This window comes from Halteromyces radiatus, assembly GCF_025201355.1.
Source record: "Halteromyces radiatus strain CBS 162.75 chromosome Unknown BX664scaffold_2, whole genome shotgun sequence".
In the NCBI taxonomy this organism is placed as follows: Eukaryota; Fungi; Mucoromycota; class Mucoromycetes; order Mucorales; family Cunninghamellaceae; genus Halteromyces; species Halteromyces radiatus.
The window spans coordinates 4,216,148-4,241,270 of record NW_026251688.1 but is presented as its reverse complement, the minus strand read 5'-3'; the positions used below and the strand labels follow the sequence as shown (position 1 = coordinate 4,241,270).

The following is a 25,123-nucleotide window of genomic DNA, read 5'->3' as shown; positions in this document are numbered from 1 at the left end:
TCCAGCACTTCAAAATAAGCATAAATTACATCTTGCTACTGATGATGATGTTTCTTCCAAACCTGAAAAAAATGATTATACTTCATCATCAACCATCATTACTTCCGCTCGTAGAAATATCACCTGTCAATTTGATTCAAATAATATGATGTTTCCAACTGAAGACTCATCTTATACCCCACCTTCACCTGATGATACTTTACGACAAGCACTCAACTATGTTTCTGATCGAGATTACAATAAATATTGTGATAGTTGGGATCTTATTCATGGTTTCTCTGATGACTTACATTTGGATAATCAAGATTGTGGTAACTGGCAAGATCAATTTTCTATTCTTCAAAAACAAAGATTACAACAACTTGAACAACTCAAGGCTGGTACCTTGCAAGATGATATTCCTACCTTTGCTTCTTATGTTTGTCAAGAAGATCCTCTGCATCGTGGATCTCATGGATGTGGTGGTTTAGCTGATCGTATGAGTGGTAATAGAAAATCTAGATAATAATTATATAATATATATATATATATATATATATAATGAATCTAACATATTTCTATTTAGGTATGGTATCTACTTTCTTTTATGCATTGATGACCAATCGTGGATACCTTATGAATTGGCAAGAAGGTGATCCTACATCCTTGGAATCTGTTTTTGAAAAACCATCCATTGATTGGTCCTTTGATCCAGCAGAAATGAAAAAATTATATGATACCAATGATTTAGGTTATGAATCCGTCAACACTTTGAATTTTAATTGGGAAAAAATCCGTGCTGCTATCTTTCCTGATGGTCCTTCTCAAGATTTTCAACAATTATGGTCTGCTCCTGTAAGAAAAAAAAAAAAGAAAAATTGGAAAGGAACGAATGATCATGTTACTGACTTTCTGTATATAGTATGTAGAAGTCAAATCAAATCGAGGTTACATTATACGCACTTTTGATTATTCGACAAGATATGGTGCTCAACTTGAAGAAATGGGATTAACCAAGGGAAATAGTTTTCGATGTATTCTGGATTACTTGTTTCGACCTACTCTTGGTTCACGGCGCTTCATCAATGCCTATAAACAACTCTTTCAAATGGAAAGTGTACTCAGTATTGGGATTCAAATCCGAACGGATGATCAAGCAATGGCCCACCCTGAAGATGATACCAACAACTTTGAAACATGGGATTACTTTTTGACATGCGCCAATCGTCTCCGTGATGCCAAACGACAACCTCATCATCAACGTGTGGTATACTTTTTGCTCACAGACAGTAACAGGCTACGACAGGAATTTGTAGCCATGAATACCGATCAAGCATTACGTGACCGATACATTCAAAGTGAAGATACTTCCATGGTGGTCACTGGTTTACCCATTGAACATATTGAAGCCAAGACGGTGAAGACAAAATTTGAAGCCAACATTACTGCTCAAGATTCAGATCATGAACGTTTATTAGCCGGGGTCAATAGTGCCGTCATTGACAATTGGTTACTTAGTTATACAGATTATCGTTTGATCAGTAGACAAGGTTTTGGGAAAATGGCTGCTTTCCATGCAAATGATCCTCGATCTACCATCAGTTTACCTCGGGTAAGGAAAAAAAAAAAAAAGAAAAACGATTTAGTAAGAACGACAACTGTATGTTGATTTTTCTTTTTCTTTCTTTTTTTTTTTTTTTAATAGGTGGATAGAAAAGATCATGTAGTGAATTGTGCCAATCCAAACGTATTTACAACTTTTGATACCCTCAGCACCTGGTGGAGCTTGGGGTGATATTTTTTTTTTCTTTGTATTTTTTTTTTTTTTTTTTTTTTTGTATTATCCTCCTTTTTTTTTACATGTACCTCTCCCCACCTTCTCCTTATATATATACATATATATACATCACCTCATTTTAGAACATTATCCTCCTTTCTTTTTGTTTTTCCTCCTTTTGTATTCTTCATTTTCTGCCAATATACTTCAATAAAATCATTTCTTTTTTCTTTAAAAAAAAAAAAAAAGGTCATGTTTTGTGTCAATAGAAGATTATGATGAAATGTATCTGCTGACTATTGTGAGTATATAGTGTGCAGTTTTTTTTTTTTTCTCCCTTTCCCCCCAAATCCAACTTGATAAATGATGAATGATGTAAATTTTAAGAATATGGTGTAACAAAAAAAAAATATGAAATAAGCTAATTCACATGTATCATATTGAATAAATTGGTATTTTATTATAAAACAGGATGATCAATAAAAATATGTTAACAAAGTTTTTTTTAAAAAAAAAAAAAATAATAAGAATAAGAATAATAAGAATAACTAACTACAAAAAAAAAAAAAAATTGACTCTTCCATCCTATTACAATTTCTTTTCTAATTCGAGTAATCTCGTCTTCAGATCCATATGTTCAGCAGTATATTTGGCCATTTGTTTTTCCACTTCTTGTGAGATATACTTGTCCGCCTCAGCCTCCATAGCTTTGATTTTCTTTGCTTGTTGTACGATGGTTTCTTCTTGATCCGCCAACATCTTTCCTGTTTCATCTGCTACAAATTTGCTAATCACGGTGAGCATGGCAGGTGTGATTGTTGAAGTATAAACATCATCTTCATCTTTTTGTAAATGTTGTTGAAGATCGCCCAATGTACGTGATACAGATAAAGGATCCACCAAATAAGAAATGAACATTTCATGATTTCTATATAAAGTAAATGAGTATTCTCATCATATTCTTTTTTTTTTTTTTTTTACTTACTTTAAACAGGCTTCCATTTCTAAAAGTCCATTTTCCAAAGTATCAGGGAATCCAGGATTCAATACTGTGTTGCGAAATTGATGAATAAAACCAATAAGACTTGTCAATTTAAGATCCAGACGTTGATAATTTTCTTCCATTGCTTCCAATCGAGGTTCTAAACTGTCATCCATGTCATCCCGTTCTCGTTTCTCACCTACTTTGACTGTACTATCACTGACAGGAGTACTACCTCTGTTCACAGTATTCACCATTTTCTTGAGTTCATTGTATTCCAACTTTAGTCGTGGTTCCAAAACAGCAAGCTTTGAAAAGATATGTGTTACATTTTCTTCCAATTTATCTAATCTTTCCCGTACAGGTAGAGGCACCATAGTGGGCTGTGTGATTGATTTTCCTGTTTGTGTTTCTTTTGAAGGTTCAGAATTTTTCATAAGAGTGGTAACATTTTGATATAATTCATTCAACTTGGTTCCTTGGGTTTCCATAATGGTTTTGAGAAGACCGATCTCCACATCAGGTGATAGAGATGATGATGGCGTAGAATTTGTTGTTGTTATTGCGGTTTCCAAAGGCGGTGGTGAGGTTGATTCTTGTAATTTCTTCAAAAGTGGTTCCAATTGAGATTTGATCATAGTCCAATCTGAACGTAAAGAAGCCATTGTTTCCTTATTTTCCAATTGTGATTCTCGATAGGCTTTCATATCTGATTGTACACTACCTATTTCAGTCCTCATGCCATCCGTCAATGATGTTGATAACTTGTCCACTTTTTGTTGTTGTTCCTTGACATGGTTAACCATTTGTTCAATCTTGTTCTGTATTATCTTATCGTTTTCTTCAAAGCGATGCCGTAAGGAATCCAGTTTGTTGCTGAATGTGTCTACATGTTGTTTTTGGGAGTTGAAGGCAGACATCGCTTTTTCCGTTCCTCGTGTGTTGTTTTCCACATAATGTTTCAACTTTGTATGTTTATCATCGAGAACGTTGAGTTGGGTTGTCAATTTATTATTAGAATCCGATAGAGACTTTTCTTGTTGAATGGCAAACTTGGCTTGTTGTTCTGATATATGTTTAACTTGCGTGCTGATCTGATCTCTAGCATCGATACTGAGTTTTTCACCGAATGCAACCAAGTTTTCTTCAATTTCATTACGAACAACTGTCAAGTCCACTGCGAATATCTGTTTATATACGTCTGCTATCTGGGTAATGAGATCTATAGCCTTGTCTTGTTCCTTTTTGAGTCTAATAAAAAAAAATGTATATATATGTATAAAATAGAAAATCAGTAAGTCAACTTTTTTATGTGTCGTTTCATTTTATCATATATTCCTACTAACCGTCCTAGTTTTTCCTCCAGTCCTTCTTCCACTTCTTTCATTTTCGTCACTAAAGTAAGAAGAAGAAAAAAGAGTTAAAGCATAAAAACAAAAACAACAATCATTTATTATTCTTGTGTCTTACCCACGGTAGGCATTCTTGTAGCGACTTTCAGTGTATTAAGATGAATTTGGTCCTGTTCGATATCATAGACTAACCAAGTAACGTTTCCAACAGGTCTACAAAAAAAAAAGTTGTCAATAACTATACTGGCGAAAGTCTTCAATATTCAACATACTCCATAGCTTTTCTGATAAGCTCTTGTACTTGACTTGTTAGTTTATCTGAAGCTTTAGGTTCATTGTTTGTTGTATCTGTCATTTTGGAAAGGAGGCGTGAAAAAAAGGAGAGAAAAGAACAATACCATTCATTTGAAGAGTGATATTCGCTCCACCAGTCACCCAAGATTCAATGTCCGCTTGTACTCTGATTTCAATGGTTTTACGTTTTATAGAGAGTCTTTTCTTGTTTTCTTCACAACCATTATTTTACTTTAGTTACGATGATTAAGATTTGGAGTATGAAAGCCAAAGAGGCTGCTGCTGAAAAGAAGAAACCAAAAACAAGTGCAGCTCAAATTCGTGTACAAAAAGGTAGTTATCCATATTTGACAACTAAAAACGAGAAGATATATATATTATTATATAGTTATTCACATTGCTTTATTATATTAGACTTATCTGAATTAGAAATTCCTAGTACTATCAAGATGGATTTCCCTGATCCTGCTGATATCCTTAACTTTAGGATTATTATTACACCAGATGAAGGTAAAAAAGAAAAAAAAAGAAAAGAAAAGAAAAGTATCTCAAAGCTTTCTTTAATATATTTATATTATCTTCTTTTTAGGATTTTATAAGAACGGTTCCTTCACATTCAAATTTGCTATCAATCAAAACTATCCACATGAACCACCAAAAGTACGCTGTGTACAAAAGGTAAAAGATAAATAAAAATAACTAAATAAAAATAAACATGGATTCAATTTTTTTTTTATCTTTATCTTTAGATTTATCATCCTAATATTGATTTGGAAGGAAACATTTGTTTGAATATATTACGGGAAGATTGGAAACCTGTATTATCACTACATTCCATTATGGTTGGTTTACAATATCTATTCTTGGAACCTAATGCTGATGATCCACTAAACAAAGGTAAATATATATATATAATGACAAACGATGAACTGATTGATTTATATTATTTAATTATGAATGATAGAGGCGGCCGAGGATTTACGAAGAAATCGACAACAATTTGCTGAACATGTGAAGAAATCAATGGAAGGCAATACTATCAATGGTATCCTCTATGACCGTGTTTGAATCCACTATTTATATATCATGTCTATTATTAGTCTTTTTGTTATATCTCTTTACAAATAAAGCATCAATTTTTATATGTCTTTCCAAGGATTCTTTCGGATCTCAAGAAATAAGTTTCGTGATGTTATATTATATATATATATATATATGTATGTTCTGTGTGTTGCATACAAATATATTTACATATATATACATCTTTTCATCGTGTTCAGACCCAGCTCATCTCTTTTTTTTTTTTTTTTTTTTTTTGGTCTTGTTTCCTGTCTCCTGGCCTCTCTCTCTTTTTTCTCCCCCAAACCCCTTTTACTGTTATTATATAGAAAGTTGGAATATTCTCCTCTTTTGACCTACTTTCTTTTCTGCCTCCATATTTTATTATACAACATCTCCATAGTCTTTCATTCCCTTTCATAATTGTCCCTCATCATCTAGTATCGAGTAGAACCGATGACTCATTACAACACCTCTTTACAACATGAATGGTGGAAAAACTTACAGCAACTGAATATAGACAAAGTCGAACAAATTGTTGACCTTCATCCTGAATTAATATGGACAAAGATACCAACTGATATCAATATTATGTCAACATTCAACGTGGAAAGTGCCAAAGAAATATTGATTGAACGCGAACTTGGTACCTGTTTTGATGATCTCAATTCTTTGCAATGGCTTTTACTTTGTTATCATGAAGAGGATGCAAAACGTTTGATACCTTATTTACTTAGTGTAAGTAATAATAAATAATATATAAAAAAAAAACAATTATAGCTTATATCAATTTTTGTATAATTAATTACCCTGAAATTTTGGTCACACCATACTCACTCGTTTTTTTTTTTTTTTTTTTTTTTTTTTTTTTTTTTTTTTTTTTTTTTTAATATGTAATAAATAGAAAGCCTCGACAGAAGAACTCAGTAATAATAATAATAATAATTGGGGAGATTATAATAGTACTACTTTACATATCATCAGTGCACTTGGATATATTGATTTGGCTCAATTATGGCTGGATATTGGTGCCCCTACGAATATTGCTAACAACCGTGGATGTTTACCTTCCGACGTCGCTCAAACTGATGCAATGATCAAATTACTGAATTCCAATCACGATGATAAAATTTTGACGAATGAACAATATTCTACAACTATCAATACAACACACCGATTACAACAACAACAACAACAACAACAACAACAACATTCAATGGGTTCACAGGTGACATCAATGTCATCAACAGGAACAGGATCAGTATTGATTACACCGAACAAAGATCAACATTATTTTCGACAAGGACATGTGGAACAAACAAAGCAAAAGGTGCTGACAGAAGAACAAGTGGAATTGGAGAAACAACGTGAACGGCGACGGAAGGATATTGCAATATTGGCAAAACGATCAGCGGTGAAAAACAATCCTTTTGTCAAGAATTTGGATCCTTCTTTGGCAACAACTTCTAGGACAACAAACACCTTATCTGATGATACTATGGTACATGATGGATCAACTGTAGGATCTTCGATGGATGATACTGTCGATGATAGGAAACCCAAGCGAAATTCAAAAGTTATCAATTCTCTTCAAACCAAATCATACGTCTCTTCTAGTGTCTTCCGGCAAGGCCAGTCTTCCGTTCGTATAAAAAATAGGTCAAAACATCCTCAACCATCACTACCAACAAAAGATCAATCTGAACGTATACCATCACCTGATACAACAGCTATCAACGGTTCACTAGGATATTCTGGTACTATTGATGATTCCATGGAAGAAAATGATATCGATTCACTCTTGCAGGACGATACCCAATCTTCTACATCGACACCTGATTCTACCATTACTCATTCACCAAGCTATATGTCCTCTACGATATCTCCATCATCGACAATGACACCATCTGTTACTCCAGCAAACGAAACCAATAGTGATGATGCTAACAATGACAATATGATAGTAAGCCACTGTACTAGCAAGGTGTTAATTGAAAAAGAAATGGATGCAGAAACGGAAATTACTCAGTCTTTATCGAAAACAGCCATCACTTCTTCACCCACAACGACGACAAGTACTATATCAACAAAAAAAGCACAACAAAAAGTTCACACCAAATCAAATGGACAGGATATCGATAACCGACGACTAAGTGGCAGTCAAAAATCACATTGGTCGAAAGAATTGACATCTTGGGTTTCAGCATTGGATCGTGAATTTAGTCTTTTGGGGGATGATCATCGTACTGATTCGGAAACAACAATGAACAATCTTGTAGACACAAAAGTGGAGATTGATACTTTGGTTCCATCCAACAACTTGAAAAAGGATAGTCCTCTGAGCGATTCTGATGATGGTGATGATAATATCAGCAGCAACAGTAGCAGCAGTAGCAGCAGTAGCATCATTAACAGCAACAACGATAAAAGGAAAAACGACAATGGTAAAAGTAACAACAATAATGGTGACGAAAATAAAACTCATCACAAACAAGTAGCATCTCACAAGCCGGATAAAGAACATCAACGAAGAGGATTGGATGGAACTATATTCGAAAGCACTCGATTACCTCTCAAATCTTATGGAAGTGTCTCTGTACGATCGACGGCCACCTATTCAAGACGTTTACCTACATTTGATGTGACATCAGCAATGTCGGCAGCAGGAACGAACAGCAACAAATCAGCAGTTTCATTACCTCCTCTTGAGAATGACTCTGTGGTACTAAAAGGAACAACGTCATCTACACCGACTCAACAAGATCGACGCAATCCGCTCGTAATACATAACGACAATCATTACAAAATGACACGTTCTATGTCTGGTTCAGCATTATCATCCTCAGTCGGCATTGATCATCATCATTCACAGTTTCATCAACAGGAGCAACAACAACAACAAAAACAACAACAAAAACAACAGAAGCAGTATCCACCACAACAACAATATTGTCAACATCATCATCATCATCAACAACGATCCAACCAAGTAGAAAAACACCAGATGACGGCCAATTTACCACCCAGTATCAATTTACCACTATCAAACAATACAGGACATGGAAAACTATATGTACGAGTGAATGGAGTGCATGATGTCTTGTTACCTTTACCACGAGAACAGGCACATGTGCGATGTGTGATAGGTGATGGACGATACGAATACATGTCACGATATGAAACGCTTGGACATAACATCACGTTTGGATATGAATGCATCATCGATAGCCACCCGGATATGATTGTGACCTTATCTCTTCATGTACGACCGGATTATATGTTGAAAAAGCCTCTATCACGTCTTTTCACCACCCATCGGAAACGGAAAGGATCTCTTTCGGCCTATGTGAGTAGTGAAGATGGTGCTGTGGGACAAACTCGATTCGCCATTAGTGATATGTTGGCCGCCTGTCATCGTCGATCTGCATCTGTCAGTTTCCATTGTTTCAATGCTTGGTATGTTCATTCTCGGGACAAATCATCATCCTCTCGACAACAGGAATTGGACCAAGGTGTACTTAAAGTAATTGGGAATTTTGAAGTGGAATTATTATATCTACCAGTATCGAATCCATCTTTGGTAAGTTATATGTATATAAAAAAAATTGGGGAGACTTAAAAAACTTGGATTTTTTTTTTTTTTTTTTTTTTGTAGCCGGTACCAAAGAATCTTCGTGAATGTGATATGGCCATCAAAATTCAACAATGGAATGATACTTGTTTTGATACTGATCACTATCCCAAGAAAATCCATCGACCTCAACCTCGTGTAGCTTGAAACCCCCTTTTTTTTTACTAAATTCTGATTTCAATTGACCTTAAACTAGTTAGAATTCTCTTTTTTTTTTATTATTATTATTATGTCCCTTTTTTTATTATTATTATTATTATTATTTGACTTTTATACCATTCTTTTATCTCAATTTAGTTCATTCTAGAAAAAGAAAACCATAATAATAATAAAAACAAAATGAATTGAGGTCTTCTTGTTTATTTATTTTTTTTTCTTGTTAAAGATGTCCTCCCTATCTAGTCAAGTAGCTAGATATAAGACAAAAACAGAGATGAACTAGTAGTTATGAAAGAGAAACCAAAAAAAAAAAAAAAAAAAAAAAAAAAAAAAAAAAAAAAAACAACTTCTTATATTACATGGTGATTGCTTTTAACGTCAAACTGAGGCAAATCATCAACATAAAAAAAAAAGTAAAAGATATGATTGATTCTTTTATTCTTATATCTGTCCAAATCATAAATTAAAAAAAAAAAGAGTAGATACTAATAACAATAATCAAGGAGATAAAAAAAAAAAACAAATAGAGATAATGAAGATATATGAGTGTGTGTATGTGTTGAATAAAAAGTGGAGGGGAATCATTGTCCTTTGTCCAAAAGAATAAAAGTCAAAGCAATATATACATATGTCACCAAAATAAGTTGATCTCAGTAGTCATCATCTTGTTGTGAGAAGAAATGCGTATATGCAATGACTAGATTATCAAAAAAAAAAAAAAAAAAAAAAGTTAGACCCAGTCTATTTGAAGTCAACGTATATCACTTTACTTGTTCCATATACCAGGATACCACCACAAATACTCATGATCATTGCTGGTACAGTAATCTATCGATGAAAATCAAGAATTAAAAAAAAATCAGTTGTTTTTTAATAGAATATAGGGTTTTATAACTAACCACTTCAGCATGAGCAAGAACAAAAGGTAAACCTATAAAAAATAATTAATATAAGTTTGCTTGAATTAAAAAGTGAAGTTCATTGATCACTTACAGAATCCAGTAACAATAAACATCCCAGTAATAAAGTGACCTGCATCCACAACACCACTATCAAAAAAAAAAAAAAAAAATTGAAATGGATTGATATATTCCTTAATATTCTATCCATGTTACCTATTGTAGTCAGACATGATATCATATTCACCAGCACATCTTGCGCATAAAGCATTTGGTAAAGGAGCAAGAATGTAAGTTGCAACTAAAAAAAAAAAGAGAAGGAAAAGAGGATGAATATCAAGCTATATATCAAACGTTTTGTTCCTTTTTTTCTTTACCAACAAGTAAGGGCCACCAGTTACTAGATATAATTAAGAAGAATTTTAGTATATATATAATATAAATAAAATATAGAACTATTAACTTACTAATATAAAGCACATGACAAGATGACAAGAAGGAATCCAATGGCAAGAACAAAGGCGAGAGCAATAATACTGAAAAATATATTAAATAAAGTAAATATATTTATAAAAAGCCCCGAGAGAATAATAATAATAATAATAATAATAATAAAAGAAATAAAAAGAAGTTTGTTCAAAGATAGACATCAATGATATACACTTACGCTGTTGAGAAGGAAAAAAAAAAGTGTATATAATTAGTTAAGAAAACACGTTTTGATTGATGCTATTGAAACAAAAAAAAAAGAAACTTACTTCTTAGACCGGCCATGAAAAATATATGTGTTGTATTATTGGATTATATATATATATATGTAAAAAAAAAGTAAGAAAGAAAAAGAAAGAAAGAAAGAAAAAAAAGTAGAAAAGCAAAAAAAAAAAAAAAAAAAAAAGACGGACGGTCTTTGAACCTGTGAGAGGGAAATAATCAAATGAGTATTTATTATAAGAAAAGTGGGGAGGGGAAATTGTGTATACGAGTGGATTTATATATATTATTATTCTTGTTGTTATTTTTTCATTATCTCTTTTTTTGCCATCGGTTTTTATCATTTTTTGGGATTATTTGCTCTCCGCGAAACTAACGCGGGATGATAAAGTATAATGGAGTTGTTTTAAGAGTACAAAGAGGAAAATTTTTTTTTTTTCTTTCGAGCAGCGGAACATAAAAAATGAAAAGATCTAAATAATAAAAAAAGAAAATACGGGTTCGCGTTCATTTTTTTTTTTCTTTCTCGTTTTATTTTTTTTTTTCTTTCCTTTTCCTAATAAATAATAATAATAAATCAATCATGTCTGACGAAAAGATTAGCAAGGAAATCATGGCTCTTGAAACCAAAGAAGCTGAAATCGCTAAAAAGGTACAAGATTATCATCGTAAACTTATGACTCCTATCTGGGACGAACGTCGTGAACTTGTCAAACAAATCCCAAACTTTTGGTCTGAAGTGGTAAAATATATCAATCAAATTAAAAATAAAACTATTTTTCTAATTATTATTATTATTATTTTGTATTTCAATAGATTAGTAACTCTACCTTGTTTAGAATGCAACCTTCTGACGATGATCTTGAAGTAAGTATCCTAAATATCTTGTATGAAAACCCTAATATATATATGTTATTTGTATTAGGCTTTGGAAAATTTGACTGATTTTAATGTGGAATATGATGATGCTAATCCTGATTATCGCAAGGTGGTGGCTGTAAGTAAAAATCAATATTTGAAATAAAATGATCTAATATATATATCTTTATAATAGACTTTCAAAAAGAATGGTATTTTCAAGAATGAAACATTGACCAAGGTAAAAACAAAGAACATATTATTTTTGTTTCCTTTTTTTTTTAATATTTATTTATTTTATGAAACGAATGTTAATAGGAATTCACTGTGGATGAAGAAGATGTCAAGGTGATCAGCAAATCTACTATTGAATATCACGAAGGAAAGGTAAAAAAAAAAAAAATGAATTGGAAAATAAGTAAAAAAAATATTGATCACTGCTATATATATAGGAACCCTCTAAGAAACGCAAGGCTGAAGAAGAAGAAGAAGAAGATGAAGACTTTTTGGTTGGTTTTGTTAGATGGTTTGGTGATGAAACCATTCCTTATGGTGTTGCTTTGACTGAAGATGTTTTCCCTGCTGCTCTAGAGTAAGTGATCCCCATAAAAATAAAAAAAATAAACTAAACTAAAAAAAAAAATGATTTGTATTTATTTATTTAGATATTACCGAGGAAATGAATCTGATGATGATGAAGATGATGAAGACATTGAACTTGGATCTGATTCTGAAGAAGATGAAGAAGGTTATAAATATAACAAGGGATGAAATATAAGAGTATACTAACGAAAAGTTTTTCATTCTATTATAGAAGAAGCACCTAAAAGCAAGAAATCCAAGAAATAAACAATAGAAACTCTAGTTTTAGTTTATCTCATCATATGAAAATAAAGATCTCTCTCTTTTTTTTTTTTTGTCATTATTATTATTTTTTTTTTTTTGTTGATCATAGTTCATATAATTTTAATTATTCAAAAAAAAAACAAAACGACATATTCATGCAAAACAATAAAAAGTATAAACCATCACACTTTAACACTCCGCCCAAGTAGTGGATTCTTAAAAAGGAAGTTAAAAAAATAATGTTATATACAATTTTTTATTATTTAATAATACACTACATAATAGTACAATTAGAGGATGGGGAAGAATGAATAGAAGATGATCGATAAGGTGAATGTAATATAGATCCCGTCTTGTCCATTTGATCCTTTTCATTATCATTACGTTTTTCCTTGATTTCACGGGGAAAGTAGAGTAATAAAAAATCTTGAAGATCCTTGTCCAAATTACTTGCACCAGCATTACCTACCGCCATTTCTTCTCGACAAAGAGGACAATCATATAAACGTTTCCTATGAGCCTTGATCAAACATCGAACACAAAATACATGATGACATTGTAATCGAATAGGTCGCCATGTAATACCTAAAAATAATAGAATGAGAAATAATATATTATACATATATTATATTTACCATAACACACTGGACAAGCATAATCATCAGGTTGAGGTACAATAGAAATGATTTTTGATTGAATTAATTGAAAAAGAGCCATATCTACTTCTTGAAGAAATACAGAATTGTTTTTGGCAAATGTTGGGAATTCAGATTTGGCTCTATATATATATATATATAAATCAATGATCAAACAAAAATAAAATATATATATATATAAATAAAAAAAAAAAAAAACTTACGATAATCCACTTCGTTTATCATGTTTTTTCAATATTTTGGTCATGGCCGTGGTATTGAGTGATTGAAAACGTTGAAAGATATTGATTTGTTGATTGATAGCTAGGAATTGACCAAAGGCAGTTTTGGATCTACGTGATGATAAACGTTTATCCTATATATAAAAAAAAAATTGAGATGAATATAAGATAATGATTATTTAGTATCTTACCAATTTTCTTTGTTTGATATCATTTGAAAGAAGCATCAAGCGTGCTTTACAAATTTCATAATCTTGACAATTCTTTTCTAGTGGACACCTTGATAAATAAAGATGAAAGATTTCACGCCATACATATAAATCCTTTTTATGAGGTGAAGCCTTACAAAAAAAAAAAAAGGAAATTAGTATGAACTTTGTTTATTGACTCTTTTTTTTTTTTTCCTTGTCAACTTACTGCTACCAAAAGAAGACTTTCCAAATCTTGTACAGCAGTAAGAAATCGTTGTTTTTCCAAATCATATAACGCCACGGCTTGTTCAAGTTCCTTTAACAATAAACGAAAAAATTCCATGTCTTTGATAAGATCAATCTTGTATTGGAAAGGTTGGTTAACATCGATGGATATATCAGGTATAGAAGGTATCATTTGATGGATCACATCATGTTTATTTAAAGAAAAGGAAGCTGGATCATCTACCATAATCTTGATACAAGGATGAGGTTGATTCTTCGTGTCACCTAAATCATCATAAAACCCTTTTTTTGTCAGTCAAGTGTAAAAAAAAAAAAAGGAATTTTTTATTGTTACCATCCACAGCGTAAACTAAAGTCCAATTTTCTTGTTGTTGATCAGATAATAATTGCGGAGATAAGCCTCTTGCCAAAAGTTCTTCTACCACAAAATGTAAAGACTTCTTGAGACTACGGTATTTGATCAAATAAGGTCGCCAATTCACTGGTAATTCGATCGCTTCTGTTTCTATTTTTTTGGCAAACTTCATCGTCCTTTCGCTTTATTCAGCATGGATCAAAAATACGATTGTTTATTTTTTTTTAAAAAAAAGGTACAAAACTAGAATAGTGTAAAGGAATAAAAAAAAAGAAAGAAAAAAAGGGAGTATAAAAAAAAAAAGAGGGAAGCACTTTATATATAAACAGGGAATTGTTGGCCAATTAAAATGTTTTTCAGAACCAGCAGTCCAATCATTGGTATAGATTCACACCAGGTGAGGTCGCCTGAGGAGAGGAGTTTTTTTCAATTACCTTTCACCGATGATATTGTGCCTAGACCAAAAATGACAAATTTTTTTTGTGAATTTTTCTATGATAACACGGATCAAAAAAAAAAAAAAAAAATCCCTCTCCGTTTTACCTACCTGATACAATCCAGTATAATAACCGCTGTAATACCACGCCATAATCATATTTGTAAGTGCCTCATTACCTAAATGTGAAAAGTATCAAGAATATCAATACATATCTATCTATGTATTTATTTTAACTGTACCTTGTGGAGTTGATAGCGGTGGTGGTGGTGCAAAGTTCGGTATATTTCCAGGATAAGGAGGTTGTTGGTATGGTTGATAGTATTGTTGATGATTGTAATCATGTCCATATCCATAATCGTAGCCTTCATAACCATCATCATTTTGTTCCTGTTCTTCTTCTTCTTCTTCATATGTTTCTCCCCCTAAATCACCCTTTTCTTCATGATCATAGTCTTGACCATTCACATCATCTTGTTCTTCTTCTTCTTCGTAGTCTTGATCATCCACATCATTTTGTTCTTCTTCTTTTCGTTGTTGTTCTGGTGGTGATGGTGGTTGCTTCACATTACTATTCGATTTTTGCTGATTGTCCTGTCTAGTTCCTTTGTCGATATTGGAATATTTTGTTTTGATTCTTTTACTGTTGAATGACTAAAATCATCAAAAAAAAGACCTATCAGTACGCGCGTCCTAATGCCGTGTAATCATTCCCTCTTTTTTTTTCTCACTTACTTGATCCTCTTGTTGATTGATATCTGTTCTTTTCCTACTTTGAAAACATCCAAAAAAAAAAACACGATTATAAGAATGGTTCTAATGTTGGCATGCCAATGATTGGTTTATCTTTTTGGTTTACCTTGTTTGTCGTATTTGTAAGAAAGGATCAGTAGTATCGATTGATGTAGTTGGCTTTTTGTGGTGGGACTAACACAGAAATAAATAAAAATAAGCAAAAGCGAAAAAAGAGTTATTCTTATAAGTGTCGATTTTTTTTTTTTTTTCGTTTCACTTACCTTGTAAGATTCGATCGACTTGTGCCAAAATTGGATTAATGAAGTATCATTCCAAGGATCCTGAAACGAGTAAAACAGAAAAGAAAAAAAAAGTTAAACCTTTCTATATGGTACACGAACAACTTACTGTGGGTTCAGCATTAGTATCTTCCAGCTCTTGTTTTGCTGATTTTGAGACAGTTCTATTACTAGAAGAGCTGATGGATCCAAACATAGGAAAAAAAAAAAAATAGACAGAAAGAAAAGGAAAAAAAAAAAGGGTGAAAACTTGTCTCATGCCCACGTGCCTATCAATTTTTCACACTGACATTAAAACTCCATCTCCATTCACTTTACATCGTTTCACTTTGTACTTCTTTTTTTTCCTTTTCTCTCCTTTTTTTTTTTTATTCTTTGTATTTATCTTTTCTCAAGTCATGGGTATCCAATGATTTCTTATTTTATACTCAACAAGTCAGGAAACCTTATATACCAGTCAATACAAGATAATGATAAACTAGATGGCACTGATACGAATCATATTCGATATTTGCCTCTTTTGCTTATCAAGGACTTGATTAAAACCAATCTACACAACCAAATACAGCATGTCAGAACAAATGGAAAGTTAGTGGTTTTTTGGGAGGTAATAATAATAATAATAATAATAATAATAAAAAGATGAATAAAAAGGAAACTAATCTATTTGTTATGTATAATAATAATAGCGACATAACTTGCTGTTTATTGCTTGTACTAAACAGCAAAAGATACCAGTCTCCGTTTTACATAAGCACCTCATCGTTATGGACAACTTTTTAAGATTCAACTTTGGACCTCAATGGCAATTACGACTACACAATGATGGTACTATTCATTCAAGACGAAGTCTTCATCCAACTCTTAATAAAAATAAACTAGCTCATTGTCTTGCCCAACTCCCATTCCTGGCAAACCGTTATACACTCCGATCACATCAGCACCTTTGCCTTATTGAACAAGTCGATCTTCAGGAAGAACTCAACACTCGTTTGGCTGAAACACTTTCTGATTGTTGTAACAATATGTTTCCTTCTTCTTTACCATCCTCATCAAAATCATCCGGTAGCAAGTTATCGGCTTTTTTTTCTTCTTCTTCTACTCCTCCTCCATACTCTTCTTCTCGTCGTACCCAAAATAATAGTTCTGGTCATCAACAGCAAGAACAAGAACAACAATTACAACTTCAACAGCAACAACTATTAAAAGAACATTATGACAAAGGAAATCACACAGAAATGGATTCTTCTCTCGGAAACTGGAATCATGCTTTTCTTTTTGCTCGGGAAAAGATTGTAGTACATTGTTGCAATAAGGATCAATATCAGAACAACCCTATTACAAATGAACTATTGTATTATTTGAAAATCTTGGTAGCTGATTACATTTGTGAAGGCTATGATTATGATTCTAAAGGTAATTTTCTAAACACAATATATATATCATCATGATAAGCTTACCTCTTTTTTTTTTTTTTTTGTGAAATAGAATCTCATTTGAAACAACAACATGAAGCTAGTGAACCTCAAGCAATCACACACAGGTAAGTGAAAATGACCAAAATCAAATGTTTGAGATCGGTTACTAACAATGACTTAACTTCTTATTAGTACAACGACGCATGGCAGCACTTCAACCGATGATGAAATGATATCACCATCCACCTCATCACCCACATTATGTACATCCTCTTCATCAAACATCTCATCAAATCAAAAAGCATCTTCATTCTCTTATTTATATGACTCAAGTGCACCGTCACCATTTAAAATCCATACAAAATCAGCCATCACGCAGGTGACACCTTCTATTACAACTATACCATCAATATCATGGAGCAACCCACCACCTCTTGTACATTCGTATTTACTCTCTCGACTACCGAAAGGTCATCAAGGTAGAACACCAACGACAAGTAGGTCATCTACGCCAACTCGGGATATGGATGACGATCTTCTCAATGAGATGACAGCTGCAATCAGAGTAACATCGTTAACCCCAAGCTTGGATCACCATTATCACCAACACAACAACAACAATGATACCCCATTACCTCCCAATGCAAAAGCACTTTACCGCCAATACGTTCCAAGCTCCTCTTCACCCACATCACCATCTTTATCAACAGTTTCACTCAACAACAACAATAGTAGTAGTAACAATAATAATATGGCATATCTTTCCAGTAGTGTTCCTTCACATGCTCTTACCAACATTTCTGTGAATTCTGTCAATTATAATCGGTACCAGAATATGCATGATGAATTTCCTGCAACTGATAGACCTATTGCAAGACGTGCTTCAGCCAATTCATCCCCTGTTGGAAGATCAAGACGTCAAAGTATGGTAGATCAGCATCAACAACCTTATCCGAATTTGATCAAATATACTACACAGAGTGAAGCAAGCGATGATAGTAGTCAAGATGAGCAAGAACAACGACAAGTACAAAAACTACAGCAACAGCGGGAACGACAACAACGACAGCAACAACAACAGCAACAGCAACTACAGAGACAACGAGGTACAGTCAAGATGGTTCGACGTTGGGTAAAGCATGGCAATCGAATTATTATGACTCGTATTTGTCTTTCTCAAATTACTGATGGGTTAGTAGCTATCCTTTTGTTTTCTGATGAGGTAAAAAAAAAAAAAAAAAGAAAGAAAAAAGAAAAGAAGAACAATAGGAAAAGTAATATGGAAGGAATATGTAAAAAAAAAAAAAAAAAAAAAAAAAAAGTACTAATGCACAATTTCTTTTTTTTTTTTTTTTTTTTTTTTTGATAGACACTACCTTCATCTGTACTTGCTTCCTTGTCGTCGACGAAATCTTTACAATATCATCAACGACAACGACAACAACATCAACAAATGAAACAATTCACGTCATCATTACGGTTTGGACTTCAAGACTTCACTTCATTTTTACTGACCAAAGAAAGTGTGCACTTTACAATCTTGTCTTTTGCTGCCAACTATCCTGGGCTTGTTCATTTTATCCATATCAAGAAAGGTGTTGTATCTTCTCCTCAATTGGTGGATCTGAATGAATTGGACAAACATCATGAAATTTTATATGAAATTTACGAAAGGTATGATGTGAAGCCGACTACTACCATGGATACATTGATTGGCAAATGGCGTTGGCCTAGTGTGTCACGATTGAAGAAATTATGTGGTGATATGTTGGCTTGTGGACTTTCTTCAAGATTAGCACCTCCGAAGATTCGAACGTTACAACATCCTACTGATCATCGACAAGGATTTCAATTTTTATATCTTTCTGGGCGACAACAACAATTATTACGCCAACATCATCGTCATCATCGTCATCATCATCATCATCATCATCATCGGTTTCTTCACCATTATCATCATCATCAGCAACAACAACATCAACAAGAACAAGAACAACTAGTAGATCAAGATCATCAAGATGAACTTTTGGCTGTTTACTTTAGTTTTGTACCGAGTGATAGAATTTGGGCCATGCATCAACAGTTGTTATCAGATGTTAGTCAACGTCATTTTATGAAATAAAAAAGATTTTTTTTATTTGATTAAATTTTCAGTGATAATAGTATAAATACAAAACATGAATTGAAAATGACAACAACAAAAGAAGAAGAAAAAATATATATGTGAGTGATGGATGTATGAGGGAAATAATAAAAAAAAAAAAAGATCATTTCTTATTGTCCACAAAAGTCATGTTGGGGGGTAAAGAAGATTGATTTTCAATAAAGAACTTTTCAACGGATGTTTCAGAAAGATCAGGTTTGCGTTCATAAAAAGCCAAAAGATCCTTGACAGTGGTGATATTGTTCAGGTCCAAATTAGGTATTTCTTTTCCGATTTGCTTGATAGATTCCTTGACAACCTTTTATATATATATATATATCAATACCAATCCTTTTTTTTTTTTTATTTATTATTTTATTTTATTTTATTTTTATTTACCTTGAATTTGATATCTGTATCATTTAAGGAAGCATCTTGCCAATTGGTTTCATTCAATCCTTTAATATGTTCTGACACAATAGTATGAATAGATGAATGAATGTCATTAATATCTTCCATTACTTGAGTATTTTTCCAACTAAGTTTTTATAAAAAAACAAAAAAAAAGTAAGTATATTTTTTAAAAAATAGACTATTGCAAGTCAAACTTACGAAGAAAATTCATGTTCATCTTGGTAATCAACATCAAAGGTGACATTACCAATAGATTCTGTAGTAGCAGTTGTAGCAGTTGTAGTAGTAGTAGAGTCGGAAGTCTTGGTAGTCTTTTTAGCCCAAGGATTAAACCTTCCAAACATACCATTATTTTCAGAAAGTGTTAATGAACTCGTATGAAATGGTCGATATGTTTGTTGAGAAAGAAGACGGAAACCAATGAAGGATCGGGAATACATGTCAAAAAGTGTGTGTGTGCTGTGAAAGATAAAAAAAGAAAAAAAAAAAGTTAAAAAAGTAGGGACATGGTATACAAAAAAAAAAAAAAAAAAATAGAAAGCGGTTTCAATATCCGCTGCTCACCATCCATATTTTCAAGCCACCTAGCAAAAAATTATGCTTGAAACCAGTCCTCCCCCTCTTTTTTTAAAAAAATCAATGCAAAAATAAAAGAGTCCCTCACTTTTCTCTATAATGACAGAATCTACGGAAACACCTATTCGAACTTTGGCTTTTTTATATGCTCATACTTCTAACTATAAATGTATTCATTGTCATAAATCCATCCTTCGAAAAACCTTATCCATAGCCACTCTTGAACGCAAAGACAAAAAACAAAAGAAAAAGACATTGGAACCTATAAACCCAATCCACTTTAAATGTTGGACAGGTAAAGTAAAAACTAAAGTTATATATATATATTTCAAGATCTAACTTTATACATATATTGATAGTCCCTGAAGACTTTACCAAAAAACCACTCCATGTTTACCGAGGTTATCAAGCTTTAAAAGATACAGTAATAAAATAAGAATTAAAAAAAATCTCTTCTGAACTTTCAACTTATTATATATATATATATGATATAGGATAAAACACGAATGCAAAGATTATATGAAGCAGGAAAAGGGGCATCATGGTCAGCCTTAGAGGCCGCTGATGAAGAAGCAAGACAAGCAGAACAAGATGAAGCTGATATCGCCGCATTTGATCAAGACAAATCTCGAAAACAAAAAAAACGAAAACATAATGATGAAGATAATAAGGACATGACCAATGCTTTGACCGGTAATCAATCATCAACCAATAAAAAGATCAAGAAAAAGAAGGAAACATTACAAAAGAAAAAGAAGGAAACATCACAAAAGGAAGTACCAACAAACCCTGTAGCAAAATTGGATGAAATACATGGAAAGAGGTTCGTTGATGATTTTAATAAGATCTTGGAAGATTTCAAACAATAGAATAGTCAAATATATATAGTAGTTTTTATTTAGTATGGGTCAATATAGTTAAATATATGTATACGAAATAATAAAAGAAATGATTCTATTTTTGATTCTATGTACAAAGGGGGGGGATAAGATGAAATATATCAAAAAAAAAATGTATGGATGGTATTCTAATTTATTTCTTTTTGGTACGAACGGTTTCCCAACCATCTTCATCAGGTCCAGAAGGAGGTTCTTCAGTCGTATTATCTAATTCCATATCATCTTGATCCATAGTATCATCATCTTGAATATCATCGTCTTGTTCATCATCATCGTCGTCGTCGTCACCTTGTTGGACACAGCTTGATGTTGTTGCTGATGATTGTGTCTGACTTTTTTGTCGAAGACGTTCCACTTCTGCAAAGTTACCATTGATACATTGATGGAAGAGTTCTACCAAATGTTTTGCTACCTAAAAAAAATATATACATAAGTCAATCTATATATGTTGTATATATATATGATACATACCAAATAAGCCGAGTCATCTTCAAGAAGAGTATGAAATTCATCACTCATGATCTGGTTCAATATATCTTCAATTTCATCAACATCCACTTTTTTACCATCTAATCAATAAATAAAATAATATTGAGTTTTTTTTTTTTTTTTATATTGTTTCCTTACTTTTGCCAAAATAATCAGTAATAAGGTCAATCATCCAATCACGCTTTTCAGCAGAATCCACACCTCCCCAGTCTTGTTCTACAGCCAGTTTCAAGGCAGTCCAGTTCTTGAAAATATAAGTAACACCTTGTTGAAAAGCTACCTTGTTAGGATGTTCAGCCATAACTTTGATAATAAGTAAAAAAGTAAAAAAAAAAAAAAAAAAAAAAAAGAAAAGTGGCTGAAATACAACAAAAAAAAAAAGAAGAGTAGGATGGAGTTTGAAATGATCACTGACTAGAAACGCGCGCAGTTTGTTCTTTTTTTTTTTTTTCTCTTCTCGCGTTTCTTTTCCTTTTTTTTTTTTCTCTACTGTACATACCTTTTATAAAAAGAAAAGAAACTTCTTTCAATATATACATAATGGAAAAACCTACTCCTCGTATCAATTCTCAATTACGTGAAAAATATGTTGGTTCTACAGTTCGAATTGCCGGTAAAGTTGTATCTGTAAGTACTTAAAAAAAAAAGAAAAGACAGAACCCTCTTTAAACTTCTTTTTTGTCTCTAGTTTTCTGGTGATACTGCAGTGATGAATGCTACAGATGGTGGTCAAGTACTTGTCAAACTAACAAAAGTAAACCACTATAAATAATAATAATAATAATGAAATATTAACTTGTGTTTCTTTTTTTTTTGATGAATAGGAAAGTCAATGGGGAACACAATATGTTGAAGTGATTGGACGTATTGAAAAGGACTTTAGTGTAATGGAATTCAAGTCTTGTAATCTTGGTGATAACTTTGGTAAGAGAAAATAAAAATAATAATTTATATTAACTTTTTTTTTTTTGTTATAGATTTAGGATTAGCAAACAAGGTTGTAGAATACGGTCAAAAATTCCCAGAAATCTTTGAATAAAGAAATCAATCTTTTGTATCTTATCAATGGATTTACAAATGAAAAAGGGAGGAGATAGTGTAGTTACCAAATCGGGTAGTGTGGAAGGACATTATATGTATGATGAAAAAAAGGTTTAGCTTGATTAACCCCTCATTTTTGGTTTCCCATTTTATTTTTACTATTAGTGCCTTTTTTTTTATTATTATTATATAAATATATATTTATTTATTTACTAATTTTCTCTTTGTTTTTTTTTTCTTTTTTTTCTTTTCTTCTCTTTTGACTCAATTCTTTTTTTTTATACAATAATATAGACATGACAACTATCCACAATAATATTAGGTAAATAAAATAAAACAATGAATTTCATGATACTAACCAATAAAATTGCAATTTTTCATTTTAGTCAACCTACAATCATTCTTTCACCACCTCCACCATCATCTAATTATCGATCCAACATTACTGTACAAAAAGGAACGTCATCATCCAATAAGGCTGAACAAAAACAAAAATCATCCCTGTCTCATAAACTCAGTCATCTATCACTACGACAATATGGATCAAAACCACCTTCACCCTCAGAATCTCCTACGGCTCTTGGAATAGCAGCACTTACATCTTCATTTGCGGCCACTTTTGCCATGGGAACCCATGATGACCACCCGACCTCATCATCTTTACTTAATTCACCCATCTCACCAACAATATCCTCATCATCATCATCATCATTGACATTATCATCCTCATCCTCATTATCATTGACACAACAACAACAATTACATCCCGATTCTGCATACATTTATTCAAATCAACCATCTCCTTATCATTCGGATAATGGATCAACGCCATCTTCTCCTGTAGAATCTCCTTTATTGACGGAAATGAAACGGATCTTGACGAATTATTCTTTTGTTCGACGTTCTTCATCATCACGTTCATCTTCTTCTTCTTTACATCATCATCATAAAGCGGAACCTCTTCAACTTCAAGATCGATATCAAGATTATCGTAAAGGGAAAGTTATTGGACAAGGAGCCACAGCCATGATTCAATTGATGGAAATCCCACATTGTCCAGCATGGATTCCTTTGGAAAAAACTCAACAGTCAAATAAGAAAACCGTGGTGGCTATCAAACAATTCCGAAAACGAGACCGAGATGAAACCGAAAAGGATTATCAAAAACGCATGACAAGTGAATTTTGTATCAGTAAAGCCATTCGCCATCCTCATATTGTGGAAATGTTTGATTTAGTTAAAGATCATAAGAATCGTTGGTGTACTATTATGGAATATGTAAGGACACTATAGAAAGGAGAATTAAAAAAAAAAAGGAGAACAATAGATAGATATTAATATTGATTTTTTTTTTATTTTTATTGTATAGTGTTCGGGAGGGGATGTATTTACTATTCTTTCTTATTTTGATCTTGAAGATAATGAAATTGATTGTTTATTCAAACAACTTTTATTGGGTTTGGATCATATGCATCAATGTGGTGTAGCTCATAGGTAAATCCTCAAAAAAAAAAAAAAAAAAAAAAAAAAAAAAAAAAACGATATTCATCTATATAATAATAATGATTAGGGACATCAAACCGGAAAATTTGGTAATGACAGCCGAAGGAGTATTGAAGATCACTGATTTTGGTGTGGCGGATGTGATTCAATCATGTTTCGACAAGACAGCTAGAACAAGTCAAGGTAAATGTGGATCGGAACCTTACTGGCCACCGGAATTATTCTCGAGTCCATCTGACTATAATGGTAAGGCACTGGATGTGTGGAGCGTGGCGGTGACCTGGCATTGCATGACATACCGACAAATCCCGTTTTTACAAGCTAACCGGACGGACCCGAAATACTGTGATTATGTGGATGGTCAACGACAACAACGTTCTTGGTTACCTCTCTCGAATTGTACAAAAGATGAAAAGGATTGTTTGTATGGTCTGTTTGATCCTGATCCCCAACAACGTTGGACTATCCGTCAATGTCTCGAATCCCCTTGGTTACAAGCCATCCAAATTTGTCATCATCATGGACCTTCCTACCATCGACATCATTTGAAAGATGACAAGGATCATAAACTGGCAAAGAAGAAGAAACAATAAATTTTTTTTTTTTTTTTTTTAGTATAGTTTTGATTGATGATGAATAAAAAGTTCCCATTTGTTGAATGAACCATTACTTGTTTTAGAAGACAACAGAAAAAAAGGAGAGAGAAAGAGAGAGAGAGGCTGGTTTCCTTTTATGGCCACTGATAATGCTGTATCACCATTCTATTTAGATGAATGGGTTTTCTTTTGTTTGTTATAAAAATAATAATAATAATAATAATAAATGTATATCGATAGTAAAGGAACCATCAAAAAAAAAAAAAAAGATCATCTTCACTCCAATCGCACCCAAACCATCAATGCAAATAGATGAATAACATGTGATTATCAAAAAGTACAAACTACCAATCTTTTT

The 25,123-nt window shown here is 32.5% G+C and overlaps 14 protein-coding genes across 14 annotated transcripts; 8 read left to right on the top strand and 6 right to left on the bottom strand.

Moving 5' to 3' along the window:
• Nucleotides 1–31: 31 nt before the first annotated feature.
• On the top strand, nt 32–1,774 carry BX664DRAFT_276667 (uncharacterized protein; the record flags this gene model as incomplete). Its single annotated transcript, XM_051541335.1, has 4 exons — nt 32–485; nt 566–834; nt 902–1,591; nt 1,685–1,774. The coding sequence occupies exons 1-4, from the start codon at nt 146–148 to the stop codon at nt 1,772–1,774; spliced, it is 1,389 nt and encodes a 462-aa protein (XP_051403991.1). The 5' UTR covers nt 32–145.
• Nucleotides 1,775–2,220: 446 nt separating this feature from the next.
• On the bottom strand, nt 2,221–4,609 carry BX664DRAFT_383991 (uncharacterized protein). Its single transcript, XM_051549153.1, has 5 exons — nt 4,363–4,609; nt 4,209–4,303; nt 4,085–4,133; nt 2,742–3,989; nt 2,221–2,684 (listed from the first exon to the last, which is right to left on the bottom strand). Exons 1-5 carry the CDS (start codon nt 4,443–4,445, stop codon nt 2,345–2,347), a joined length of 1,815 nt encoding a protein of 604 aa, XP_051403990.1. The 5' UTR covers nt 4,446–4,609; the 3' UTR covers nt 2,221–2,344.
• Nucleotides 4,610–5,542, top strand: BX664DRAFT_327183 (E2 ubiquitin-conjugating enzyme). The gene is made up of 5 exons (XM_051544368.1): nt 4,610–4,717; nt 4,799–4,894; nt 4,974–5,062; nt 5,134–5,281; nt 5,349–5,542. The coding sequence occupies exons 1-5, from the start codon at nt 4,627–4,629 to the stop codon at nt 5,450–5,452; spliced, it is 528 nt and encodes a 175-aa protein (XP_051403989.1). The 5' UTR covers nt 4,610–4,626; the 3' UTR covers nt 5,453–5,542.
• A 2,787-nt stretch (nt 5,543–8,329) lies between these two features.
• On the top strand, nt 8,330–9,355 carry BX664DRAFT_327180 (uncharacterized protein; the record flags this gene model as incomplete). The annotated part of the gene is made up of 2 exons (XM_051544367.1): nt 8,330–9,023; nt 9,099–9,355. Coding segments are annotated over exons 1-2 (694 nt in total), but the record flags the coding sequence as incomplete, so codon positions are not given.
• A 295-nt stretch (nt 9,356–9,650) lies between these two features.
• On the bottom strand, nt 9,651–10,986 carry BX664DRAFT_327178 (vacuolar protein sorting 55). The gene is made up of 9 exons (XM_051544366.1): nt 10,891–10,986; nt 10,800; nt 10,600–10,668; nt 10,510–10,532; nt 10,349–10,433; nt 10,227–10,282; nt 10,133–10,164; nt 10,004–10,061; nt 9,651–9,930 (listed from the first exon to the last, which is right to left on the bottom strand). Exons 1-9 carry the CDS (start codon nt 10,904–10,906, stop codon nt 9,884–9,886), a joined length of 387 nt encoding a protein of 128 aa, XP_051403987.1. The 5' UTR covers nt 10,907–10,986; the 3' UTR covers nt 9,651–9,883.
• Nucleotides 10,987–11,356: 370 nt separating this feature from the next.
• BX664DRAFT_356962 (uncharacterized protein) lies at nt 11,357–12,623 on the top strand. The gene is made up of 8 exons (XM_051547922.1): nt 11,357–11,585; nt 11,660–11,710; nt 11,769–11,840; nt 11,898–11,942; nt 12,020–12,088; nt 12,154–12,293; nt 12,367–12,449; nt 12,516–12,623. The coding sequence occupies exons 1-8, from the start codon at nt 11,427–11,429 to the stop codon at nt 12,548–12,550; spliced, it is 654 nt and encodes a 217-aa protein (XP_051403986.1). The 5' UTR covers nt 11,357–11,426; the 3' UTR covers nt 12,551–12,623.
• A 165-nt stretch (nt 12,624–12,788) lies between these two features.
• BX664DRAFT_327176 (SPX domain-containing protein) lies at nt 12,789–14,519 on the bottom strand. The gene is made up of 6 exons (XM_051544365.1): nt 14,196–14,519; nt 13,842–14,125; nt 13,616–13,765; nt 13,407–13,558; nt 13,183–13,325; nt 12,789–13,132 (listed from the first exon to the last, which is right to left on the bottom strand). Exons 1-6 carry the CDS (start codon nt 14,386–14,388, stop codon nt 12,822–12,824), a joined length of 1,233 nt encoding a protein of 410 aa, XP_051403985.1. The 5' UTR covers nt 14,389–14,519; the 3' UTR covers nt 12,789–12,821.
• On the bottom strand, nt 14,436–15,894 carry BX664DRAFT_327172 (uncharacterized protein). The gene is made up of 7 exons (XM_051544364.1): nt 15,796–15,894; nt 15,669–15,728; nt 15,512–15,579; nt 15,388–15,424; nt 14,895–15,306; nt 14,764–14,831; nt 14,436–14,671 (listed from the first exon to the last, which is right to left on the bottom strand). The coding sequence occupies exons 1-7, from the start codon at nt 15,880–15,882 to the stop codon at nt 14,654–14,656; spliced, it is 750 nt and encodes a 249-aa protein (XP_051403984.1). The 5' UTR covers nt 15,883–15,894; the 3' UTR covers nt 14,436–14,653.
• A 559-nt stretch (nt 15,895–16,453) lies between these two features.
• Nucleotides 16,454–19,226, top strand: BX664DRAFT_347703 (uncharacterized protein; the record flags this gene model as incomplete). Its single annotated transcript, XM_051547556.1, has 4 exons — nt 16,454–17,102; nt 17,175–17,229; nt 17,297–18,326; nt 18,474–19,226. The coding sequence occupies 4 exons, from the start codon at nt 16,454–16,456 to the stop codon at nt 19,224–19,226; spliced, it is 2,487 nt and encodes an 828-aa protein (XP_051403983.1).
• BX664DRAFT_383985 (uncharacterized protein) lies at nt 19,212–20,127 on the bottom strand. The gene is made up of 3 exons (XM_051549152.1): nt 19,860–20,127; nt 19,647–19,785; nt 19,212–19,566 (listed from the first exon to the last, which is right to left on the bottom strand). The coding sequence occupies exons 1-3, from the start codon at nt 20,099–20,101 to the stop codon at nt 19,372–19,374; spliced, it is 576 nt and encodes a 191-aa protein (XP_051403982.1). The 5' UTR covers nt 20,102–20,127; the 3' UTR covers nt 19,212–19,371.
• A 183-nt stretch (nt 20,128–20,310) lies between these two features.
• BX664DRAFT_383984 (uncharacterized protein) lies at nt 20,311–21,140 on the top strand. The gene is made up of 3 exons (XM_051549151.1): nt 20,311–20,532; nt 20,597–20,661; nt 20,732–21,140. Exons 1-3 carry the CDS (start codon nt 20,337–20,339, stop codon nt 21,104–21,106), a joined length of 636 nt encoding a protein of 211 aa, XP_051403981.1. The 5' UTR covers nt 20,311–20,336; the 3' UTR covers nt 21,107–21,140.
• Nucleotide 21,141: 1 nt separating this feature from the next.
• On the bottom strand, nt 21,142–21,927 carry BX664DRAFT_327167 (Pre-rRNA-processing protein TSR2-domain-containing protein; the record flags this gene model as incomplete). The annotated part of the gene is made up of 3 exons (XM_051544363.1): nt 21,142–21,548; nt 21,608–21,705; nt 21,764–21,927. Coding segments are annotated over 3 exons (541 nt in total), but the record flags the coding sequence as incomplete, so codon positions are not given.
• Nucleotides 21,928–22,165: 238 nt separating this feature from the next.
• BX664DRAFT_257177 (replication factor A protein 3) lies at nt 22,166–22,563 on the top strand (the record flags this gene model as incomplete). The annotated part of the gene is made up of 3 exons (XM_051540494.1): nt 22,166–22,252; nt 22,314–22,379; nt 22,450–22,563. 3 exons carry the CDS (start codon nt 22,166–22,168, stop codon nt 22,561–22,563), a joined length of 267 nt encoding a protein of 88 aa, XP_051403979.1.
• Nucleotides 22,564–23,530: 967 nt separating this feature from the next.
• On the top strand, nt 23,531–24,762 carry BX664DRAFT_258461 (kinase-like domain-containing protein; the record flags this gene model as incomplete). Its single annotated transcript, XM_051540552.1, has 3 exons — nt 23,531–23,944; nt 24,036–24,160; nt 24,237–24,762. 3 exons carry the CDS (start codon nt 23,531–23,533, stop codon nt 24,760–24,762), a joined length of 1,065 nt encoding a protein of 354 aa, XP_051403978.1.
• Nucleotides 24,763–25,123: the final 361 nt, after the last annotated feature.

What these genes read in the sequence shown, in the direction of transcription:
- BX664DRAFT_383991 (XM_051549153.1), bottom strand. Translation starts at nt 4,445, where the DNA reads ATGACAGATACAACAAACAATGAACCTAAAGCTTCAGATAAACTAACA. An exon ending in TACAAGAATGCCTACCGTGG is followed by an intron (nt 4,134 to 4,208) that starts GTAAGACACAAG and finishes TTCTTACTTTAG; the next exon opens with TGACGAAAATGAAAGAAGTG. An exon ending in GAAATGGAAGCCTGTTTAAA is followed by an intron (nt 2,685 to 2,741) that starts GTAAGTAAAAAA and finishes TACTTTATATAG; the next exon opens with AAATCATGAAATGTTCATTT.
- BX664DRAFT_327183 (XM_051544368.1), top strand. Translation starts at nt 4,627, where the DNA reads ATGATTAAGATTTGGAGTATGAAAGCCAAAGAGGCTGCTGCTGAAAAG. An exon ending in TCAAATTCGTGTACAAAAAG is followed by an intron (nt 4,718 to 4,798) that starts GTAGTTATCCAT and finishes TTATTATATTAG; the next exon opens with ACTTATCTGAATTAGAAATT. An exon ending in TATTATTACACCAGATGAAG is followed by an intron (nt 4,895 to 4,973) that starts GTAAAAAAGAAA and finishes TCTTCTTTTTAG; the next exon opens with GATTTTATAAGAACGGTTCC.
- BX664DRAFT_327178 (XM_051544366.1), bottom strand. An exon ending in CTGGTGGCCCTTACTTGTTG is followed by an intron (nt 10,434 to 10,509) that starts GTAAAGAAAAAA and finishes TTTTTTTTTTAG; the next exon opens with TTGCAACTTACATTCTTGCT. An exon ending in ATCATGTCTGACTACAATAG is followed by an intron (nt 10,283 to 10,348) that starts GTAACATGGATA and finishes TTTTTTTGATAG; the next exon opens with TGGTGTTGTGGATGCAGGTC.
- BX664DRAFT_356962 (XM_051547922.1), top strand. Translation starts at nt 11,427, where the DNA reads ATGTCTGACGAAAAGATTAGCAAGGAAATCATGGCTCTTGAAACCAAA. An exon ending in CAAACTTTTGGTCTGAAGTG is followed by an intron (nt 11,586 to 11,659) that starts GTAAAATATATC and finishes GTATTTCAATAG; the next exon opens with ATTAGTAACTCTACCTTGTT. An exon ending in TTGAATATCACGAAGGAAAG is followed by an intron (nt 12,089 to 12,153) that starts GTAAAAAAAAAA and finishes CTATATATATAG; the next exon opens with GAACCCTCTAAGAAACGCAA.
- BX664DRAFT_327176 (XM_051544365.1), bottom strand. Translation starts at nt 14,388, where the DNA reads ATGAAGTTTGCCAAAAAAATAGAAACAGAAGCGATCGAATTACCAGTG. An exon ending in AAAGTCTTCTTTTGGTAGCA is followed by an intron (nt 13,766 to 13,841) that starts GTAAGTTGACAA and finishes TTTTTTTGTAAG; the next exon opens with GCTTCACCTCATAAAAAGGA. An exon ending in TGCTTGTCCAGTGTGTTATG is followed by an intron (nt 13,133 to 13,182) that starts GTAAATATAATA and finishes TATTATTTTTAG; the next exon opens with GTATTACATGGCGACCTATT.
- BX664DRAFT_327172 (XM_051544364.1), bottom strand. Translation starts at nt 15,882, where the DNA reads ATGTTTGGATCCATCAGCTCTTCTAGTAATAGAACTGTCTCAAAATCA. An exon ending in ATACTAATGCTGAACCCACA is followed by an intron (nt 15,729 to 15,795) that starts GTAAGTTGTTCG and finishes TACTCGTTTCAG; the next exon opens with GATCCTTGGAATGATACTTC. An exon ending in TTACAAATACGACAAACAAG is followed by an intron (nt 15,425 to 15,511) that starts GTAAACCAAAAA and finishes ATGTTTTCAAAG; the next exon opens with TAGGAAAAGAACAGATATCA.
- BX664DRAFT_383985 (XM_051549152.1), bottom strand. Translation starts at nt 20,101, where the DNA reads ATGTATTCCCGATCCTTCATTGGTTTCCGTCTTCTTTCTCAACAAACA. An exon ending in GATGAACATGAATTTTCTTC is followed by an intron (nt 19,786 to 19,859) that starts GTAAGTTTGACT and finishes ATAAAAACTTAG; the next exon opens with TTGGAAAAATACTCAAGTAA. An exon ending in ATACAGATATCAAATTCAAG is followed by an intron (nt 19,567 to 19,646) that starts GTAAATAAAAAT and finishes TATATATAAAAG; the next exon opens with GTTGTCAAGGAATCTATCAA.
- BX664DRAFT_383984 (XM_051549151.1), top strand. Translation starts at nt 20,337, where the DNA reads ATGACAGAATCTACGGAAACACCTATTCGAACTTTGGCTTTTTTATAT. An exon ending in CCACTTTAAATGTTGGACAG is followed by an intron (nt 20,533 to 20,596) that starts GTAAAGTAAAAA and finishes ATATATTGATAG; the next exon opens with TCCCTGAAGACTTTACCAAA. An exon ending in ATCAAGCTTTAAAAGATACA is followed by an intron (nt 20,662 to 20,731) that starts GTAATAAAATAA and finishes TATATGATATAG; the next exon opens with GATAAAACACGAATGCAAAG.